At 30.5% G+C, this 7,919-nt stretch overlaps 3 protein-coding genes and 1 long non-coding RNA gene across 10 annotated transcripts in view; 2 read left to right on the top strand and 2 right to left on the bottom strand.

The window, feature by feature from the left end:
• LOC107628902 (organ-specific protein P4) overlaps positions 1 to 422 on the bottom strand; it is a 5,035-nt gene extending 4,613 nt beyond the window's left edge. Inside the window, exon 1 of one of the 2 annotated variants that reach the window (XR_001617877.2) lies at positions 285 to 405. Coding sequence is in view for 1 of the 2 variants with exons in the window: in XM_016331534.2 (XP_016187020.1) it covers positions 285 to 332 (48 nt within the window). In the remaining variant the exon portion in view is untranslated. Of the gene's footprint in view, positions 1 to 284 lie in introns of both variants that reach the window. The other variant, XM_016331534.2, reaches the window with a different exon arrangement.
• Positions 1 to 7,919, bottom strand: part of LOC107628901 (organ-specific protein S2-like) — a 36,720-nt gene that overhangs the window by 27,169 nt on the left and 1,632 nt on the right. The window lies entirely within an intron of this gene.
• On the top strand, positions 4,717 to 6,258 carry LOC107632292 (DNA-directed RNA polymerases II, IV and V subunit 6A-like). Its single transcript, XM_016335989.2, has 3 exons — positions 4,717 to 4,946; positions 5,207 to 5,258; positions 6,164 to 6,258. The coding sequence occupies exons 1-3, from the start codon at positions 4,717 to 4,719 to the stop codon at positions 6,233 to 6,235; spliced, it is 354 nt and encodes a 117-aa protein (XP_016191475.1). The 3' UTR covers positions 6,236 to 6,258.
• On the top strand, positions 6,702 to 7,312 carry LOC110269919. The gene is made up of 2 exons (XR_002358764.1): positions 6,702 to 6,770; positions 7,181 to 7,312. It is a non-coding gene; the product is annotated as an uncharacterized LOC110269919 (long non-coding RNA).

The raw sequence follows: 7,919 nt of genomic DNA, 5'->3' as shown, positions 1-7,919 counted from the left end.
AGGATAACAAATTAAAAATAAATAAATAAAATATATTATAATAATATATTTTATATTATTATTTTTACTACTATAATAAAATTTTTTAATTTACAACAAAATATTGAATTTTATTGCAACATATATAGAATTGATGGGTTATTCTTACTTCAATTGATTTGATTGGTTATTGGTGTTAAAGAAGGAGAAGGCGAGAAGAAATTAGTTAAATAAAGACGATAACGAAGTGCACATTATTATAATCGAAAGTATGAAAGAATGAGTGAAAAGGAAAGCATATATACCAAAAAGAGGAAGATAAGGGAGAGAAAAGCAAGAGTTGGCTTCATCATTCTCAAGCTTCACTTCTATTGCCTTTTTTTGTGGTGTGACTTGTGAGTGTGATGGCTCATCTCATATCTATTTATAGGATAAGCAGCATATGATATAGCATATGTATTGGATAATTAATTAGCCATGGAAATTAAAATTAAAAAATTTATGACTAATTTTTTCAACTAATAATTAATTAATATATTTATTTTTCTCTTTTAAATTTTGTTTTTTTTTTCTTTTGATAGAGAATAATGTTATATGCACCAATTTTGTGTTTTTTTTTTTGTATACTTTCTATTTTTATTATTAAAAATAAGAGAACTCATACAACTAAGAAATGAACCGAAATTACTTAAAGAATAAAAAATTTGGTCAATACTTATCAGCAGTATCAAATGAACCAAAATTAGTTCAATTTTAAACAAACAGTCAAAAAACTCAATCATCAATAAAAAACACATACAATTTATTTCTGGATCTAAATGAACCTCAATTAAACTAAGAAATAAACTAAAATTACTTAAGGAATAAAAAATTTGGTCAATACTTATAAGCAGCATCAAGTAAACCTCAATTAATTCACAATTAAACCGAAATTAGTTCAATTTTGAGCAAACAGTCAAAAGACTCAATCATCAATAAAAATACATCGAATTTATTTCTGTATTCAAATGAACCTCAATTAAAAGGAGGAAAAGAAAAAATACAGCAACAACAACAATAATAAAAGAATGACAATTGAGAGAAAACACACGAAGAAGAAAAAGAAAGAACTCAGAAAAAATAGGAAGAATGCGAAGACAAAAGAACGCCAAAATAAACACAAAGAAGGATATGTTTTGCGTTATTGAAACACATGTGTACATACTAATGTGATAAAAATAAAGGTAAAGTACTAAATTGATCCTCTACGTTTACGTTTGGGCGTAATCCTATTTTGGTTCTTAAGGTTTAAAGTGTCCTATTTGAATAAAAAAAGTTTCATTTAGCTTCAATTTAGTCCCACCGGAGGTCAAAGATAAATAATTAACGAAATGTCCTACATTACAGCAGTATAAGAACAAGGTCGATAATTTGGAGAATAAGTACAAGCTCCAAAGGCACAAAATCAACCGTGGATGCATCAATACATTTATTTATCATTTTTCTTATAATTAAAATGAAATATTTTCTATAAAACTAAAAAAAATTTTAAATACTTGTATTGATGCATCCACGGTTGATTTTGTGCCTCTAGAGCTTGTACTTATTCTCCAACTTATCGACTTTATTCTTATACTGCTATCATGTAAGACATTTCGTTAATTATTTATCTTTAACCTTACGGTAGGACTAAATTGAAGCTAAATAAAACTTTTTTGGATTCAAATAGAACACTTTAAACTTTAAGAACCAAAATAAGATTATACCCAAATTCAAAGGACTAATTTAATACTTTACTCTAAAATAATTTTGTTAAGTTTAGACTAATTTAATTAGATTTAATTACCAAAAACACTTGAATATATAACTAGACTGTTTTATATAATACCAATTATAAAATCTTAGGTAAAATATTCAGCTTAAGATTATTCTAAAATATCTTTGTACATTTCAATTATTTTCTCAATGTAGCATTGGCCGGGCCCCCTTTATATGTAATGATTATCTATTCACCACAAAAAGCGAAAATAAAAATTTTAGAAGCATGAAGCATTATTTGACGATTCCAAAGAAGTTTTGTCCATTTCAATTATTTTCCAACAACATGGGACCTTTTACATGTTATTATTACTATGATGATGACTATCTATTTCACCACAAAAAGAGAAAAATAATTTTTTTTATTAAAGAACATTTCAATTGATTAAAAACTTAAAGTTCAATCTTGAATTAATTTTAAAAAATAAACCTACAATAATATCAATTAATAAAATATTTAATCATACATTACTAAAAACTAGAAACTATTAGACGACGATCCTATATTTATTGCTCACAGTCTCACACTAAAGATAACAAAGGATAAACTCGGCCAATAATCTCTAATCTTTTATAAGCACGCACGAAATATTATTTAACTAGTCCAAAAAAAATTTGTCCATTTCAATTTTTAGGACCTTGATGGTCATAACGAAGTAATAATTTCAACTTAATTAAAAAAAAATTTTAAAAAATAATTTCATGATATGTTATTAGAATTTTTATACACTCCTCACATATTTTATTATATTTTTTTCTCAATTACAATTTCTAAGATTTAAATTCTAAGACCTTTAAAATAGAAAAAAAGAGATATACCATATGAACTAGTAGGCAATAAACTTATCATGATTTTAATAAACTTACTTGGAGAAAGAGGAATGGACCTTCTAGTGGTTTAGTTCAATACTATCAAAATATATTTAGATAAAAACAAAAATATTTGGATAAAAAACAAAACAAATCCCACGATGCTGAGAGAATAATTGTTTTTTTTTCTTGGGTTTAGACTCCGATGATTGACTTAATACTCAATTTTGTGCTTAAAATTTGAAGTCAAATTTAAATTGTCCCATCAAATTATAATTGGTTCAATTTAGATTCCAAAATTATAATAATAATTCATGTTAGCTCTGAATTAATTTTTGTGAATAATGTATTAATTTTACATGTTAACTTGCTAAAATTTAAATTTTTGCATAGATTTTATGTGGCTAAAATTTATTAGACTTCTTATAAATTTAATTGGCTTTTCAATATTCTTACAAAAACGACAATAACAAGTTCAATTTATAAAATTTGGGTGTCTAAGAGCAGCAATAAAGTTTTTAAAAGCTTAGTCTCGATCACATAGAATTTGAGGGAGGAATCCAAATTACAGCAAATTAATGCACCAAATCAACACGTCGTTAACGAAAATCAGCTCAAGGGTTAATGTGAGTTAAGATTATAAATTCAGAATCATGTCTACCAAAATTTTGAGGATCAAATTGGTTAATTTTATTTTCTCTCAACATTACCAGTTTTTTCCCAATAATTATAGAATTTGTTGTATATAATAAGAGTTGTTTTATGAAACTATATCAACTTGCATGCTTTTTTTTTGGGTGACTAGTTGACTACCAACTTGCATGGTTTGACATTAATTATATATATATATATATATATATATATATATATATATATATAACTTATTGAAATGCACACAAAAGTTAATACATGATCAAATTATACTAGAAAGAATATGTATGATTTGAGGTATGATTCATCACCGAAGAAAAATGCTAAATGACTAGCGTTTTTTTTTTCTTGTATTTAAATCATTAAGCACTTCTCTATTTTTATTTATTAAAAGTGTCGATTCTAACATTTTTTTCACGAAAGCTCGTTTTGTTCATGTATATTTGATCTGTCTGTATGTAATATACTAATATGTATGCACACACTCCCTGTTATTAGTTATCTACCCACATATATATTAGTTATTTTTTTATTCTTTATTATTTTTCTTCTATAACTATATTTATATATCTGATCAAGTTGAGTACGAGCGAGTTTGATTATAACTAGTAGAGAATCAAAGTACTTTTATGCCATATAATAAGATAGTTTACGCACAACTTTAATTTTAACCATTAGACTATAGTTACACTACAACAGAAGCGGGAGTTAGCGGCGATAAATTTGGGGCAGTTTAAATAAATACCACTATGCTGCAGCGGTTTAATTCCTCAGCCACCATATCATTTGATTTATGGCAGATTTGGAACAAACTGTCGAAATTATCATCTATCTTATTATATTAGATAAAAAGAAAAAAAAAAACCCAATTTTTATTAGAGAAAAAAAACTCCAATCTTCATTTTCATTTTCTTTGTTACATCTAGCGAAACTCTCCATTCTTCTTCTTCTCTATCTCAGTCGAGAGATACCTAGGTTCCTTTTCCCTCTTTTCTCGAATGGCGTCATCACGGCTTCCTCCGTCGAAATCGGCTGACCTGGACCTCACAATCGTCTCAGCCAAGCACCTAAAAAATGTGAACTGGAAGAACGACGTTCTCAAACCCTACGTCGTGTTCTGGGTCAGCCCTGTTCACCGATTGGCCACTAAATCCATCTTCCTCTGTCTAGTGTCGTGCTTTCGTGCTTCTTCCACGGTGCATGAAACCCATACTCCTTCATCCACGGTGTGTGAAACCCCTAATCTCCGATCCACCCTGTGCCTCTGTGTGGTTGTGGAGTCGCGCGGCTGCCATCCGTCCTTATCTCCCCGGCGTCGACCTTTCACCTCTTCGCCACAGTTCATGAAACCCATGTTTCCCCTTATATCTCCTATTAGTTGGGGTTAATTGTGTCTTTTTAGAGTTAGGGATTTGAATGTACTGAATTTGATTTGTGCTTTCTGTTTTTAATTTATACAAGTATATATGGTTATGGAACATGGGATTGAATGATTCAATGAAATTTATTGGTGGATTCTTTGATTTTGATGGGCAGGAGGAGGCAGAGGAGGATGTTGATAACAATAAAAATGAAGACATAACTGGAGAGCCTCTTGAGATCGATGACAAGGAAGATGAACAACCAGTGGAGTGGCCTCGAAAGAGTTCGAAGTACATGACCAAGTGCGAGCGTGCCCGGATTCTGGGTACCCGTGTTCTCCAAATCAGGTTTCATTCTAACTCCCTGATATTTAGGGTCTGTGTAGCTTTAGAAAGAATTTGTTGTGTTCAATATTTACCACAAGAATGCCATCTCATGGTTCGTTTATCTTGCAATCAGTAAGCAGATTTGGGGATAAAAAAATGAGATGGTAGTTTTGCAGTTAGAATTGAAAATAGAAGATGAAAAAGAATTAACCTTAGGGTTAAGGTTTTGCTTATTATTTTTTTCTTTGTGATGACATAAAATGCTCCTTCTTAAATGGCAGTATGAATGCTCCTGTTATGGTGGAACTGGAGGGAGAAACTGATCCACTTGAGGTAATACACTTACTTTTATGTTCTTTTTACTTGATCTTTGCTTTCTTCTTGTAATGTTACGATATTTGAGTACATTGTGACTTTGTGAGTGTTTTCATTGCTGAATTTGTTATGTTAGATGACAAATATTAGATCTCCAAATATGTGTTAGTGTGGTCATATCCCCTAACATTTCATTAAGAATCTTCACGACACTGACCACCTTAATGCTTTTTTTGTCAATTTCGATATCCTTGAAATGCATATTATAGTATTTAGGTTCTTGCCCTGTAGTTTGTTATACAGTTGTACAAATAAGTTGCTAATACACAGATGCATAGATTGTTCATATAGTAGCTCAAATTTCACCAGACATTGGTTTATCTTGATCTATCACGTCCCATGTGTTTCTCTTGTTTTTATGTTTGGCATGTAAACAAGTTTTACTGTCATTGCATGCCTTCTCCTAGCCTTTCCCTTGAAATATAAGTTCTCAACTTTAGATATTACACCATAAATTATAGTTTTTAATTCAGTTTGATGATGACATGGTTATTTTAATATAGAAATGTAGAACTATGGATTTTATTTTGATCTGCAATGAGTAGAATTTTATAAGTTATTTGGAGCAGGTTTGTTTGCATTGAATATGCCATGCTGCACATTCTCTTTGTTCTTATGTTATCCTTATTTGTTAATGTGCTGCCAACAGCTTTGATATTTCCTCTAGTTCTGAGCATTCTTTCATAGGTCTAGTTCCAACTATTTTCGTTATATTAATTATTGAAGATACATATTTTGTTTGAGCTCCTCTGTGGTTTCTTCCTTTTACTTAATCAGTCGTTTGATTGCACTAGCTTTGGATTTATTTGAACTTTTACCTAGATCATATTTATAATCTCTTGTTTATTCTCTTAATGTATTAGATTGCTATGGAAGAGCTTCGAGAGTGGAAGATACCCTTTACCATCCGTCGCTACTTACCCGATGGAAGGTAACTACATAATGCATTTCCCAAGTTTTGGGACCTGATTTTTCTTGTTTACGTCTTCTTGCAAGCCATTGTAAGATCTCAATTGTAATAGACTCAAAATGGAATTAACAGCGGATTGAAGGCAAGTAATTAATTAGCTAATGAAATTAACAATTATGAATCCTTTGTGAATTTCAAGAACCAGAACATACTTTGGTCTATGTTGTTGTGTGTAATAAGTAAAAACTCCATAATTAATTGGACTAGGATAGCTATGTATATCTCAATAACGACAACATAATCTTAAGAATAGGCACCAAATGGCAATTGTTGAATTTGTATGATGTTTAAGTTATCTGTTAATAAAGCAGAAGATTTCATGGAAAACTATATTTGCATGATAATTTTACAAGTCCAACCCTGCTTATATTTTTATGATAATTTTACAAGTCCACCTCCTTTTTAAACAAACCTGTTTCTTTTTTTTTTTCTTTTTTTTTTCCCATTGGCAGGCACAAGGCCTACCGGCTGTAACTGTAACTGTAGGGCCTTGACAAAAGGTAACTACTTTTATCTGGCTTATACTTTATTGAGATCCATAGTAAGGGGCTTGGTTGCAAATTTTCTTATGGCATAAATGTTTGTGTGGGTGCGTGAGCAAAGAGAAAACATGGAATTTACATCCTTGTGGTTTTATCATTTATTATGGATATTTTGTTAGTATTCACTTATGGTTTGTTCTTTTTGGTTTGATTTATTCTGAATTTTCTTTCTATGAACTTTGAAATTGGTTTAGCTCGTTTTTTGTATCCATTAATTGTTTTGCTTCATCGATGAAGGAAAAAAAAAGCTCAATAGAAAATCTGTCTTGTATATTTAATTTCCATCAGTAAATTATATACCATGATGCTGTTGTGTTGTGTGCTGCTAAATTTTCATTTCAAAGCTTATGAGATTCTGTTGAATGTAGAACATTGGACAAAACTATTTCAAACTTGGATACGGAGTTAGCTTCTGCAAAGGCAGCTCAGGAGTCAATTCGCAATAGCGCTTCTCTATCAGAAGATATAAAAGCAACTTAATCAACTCCTAAGAGAAGGTACGTCATGGTCATAGGAATCAACACTGCTTTTATTAGCAGGAAAAGAAGAGACTCTGTCCACCAATACTGGTCATGTGTAAACTATGTTATTTCTCTTTTGTAATTTCTATAATTTTGTAATTAGTTATAGGAAGAGAAATGCTTAAATTATATCATGATTGCAATTTCTAAATGTAAAACTAGAGATTGGGTAAAAGAACTCTTTGTGGATTGATTTTGTAGGATCATGTTGAAGGCTATCAGCAAACCAAATGTATCTTTAAAATTAAAAAAAAAATCAACATTTTTTAAAAGGAAAATCTAAATTTTTTTTTTAAAATTGTATTGAAATTAGCGGCGGTTTTAACCGCCGCAAACAATTCTAATAGGAATATGTCTGAACATTGTGGCAGTTTGAAACCGCCGGTAAAAATGAACTGAATTATAATACATGTATATCGCGGCGGTTTAAGACTGCCGCTAAATTAGTTACCGCAAAATACTGATTCAGCGGCAGTTATACCAGCGGTTGCTGAAAACCGCTGCGGAATCATCTCCCGGCGCCAATATCCATGGCGGTCTAATAAACAGCCAACATTTGATTTTGCGGCGGTTTAAAACCGCCGTT

The sequence above is a fragment of the Arachis ipaensis genome, chromosome B03 (assembly GCF_000816755.2).
Source record: "Arachis ipaensis cultivar K30076 chromosome B03, Araip1.1, whole genome shotgun sequence".
NCBI classification, from domain to species: domain Eukaryota; kingdom Viridiplantae; phylum Streptophyta; class Magnoliopsida; order Fabales; family Fabaceae; genus Arachis; species Arachis ipaensis.
The sequence above is the reverse complement of the archived record's forward strand: the minus strand, read 5'-3'. Positions and strand labels throughout refer to the sequence as shown.

What these genes read in the sequence shown, in the direction of transcription:
- LOC107632292 (XM_016335989.2), top strand. Translation starts at nt 4,717, where the DNA reads ATGGGATTGAATGATTCAATGAAATTTATTGGTGGATTCTTTGATTTT. An exon ending in ACCCGTGTTCTCCAAATCAG is followed by an intron (nt 4,947 to 5,206) that starts GTTTCATTCTAA and finishes CTTAAATGGCAG; the next exon opens with TATGAATGCTCCTGTTATGG. An exon ending in GAGAAACTGATCCACTTGAG is followed by an intron (nt 5,259 to 6,163) that starts GTAATACACTTA and finishes TTAATGTATTAG; the next exon opens with ATTGCTATGGAAGAGCTTCG.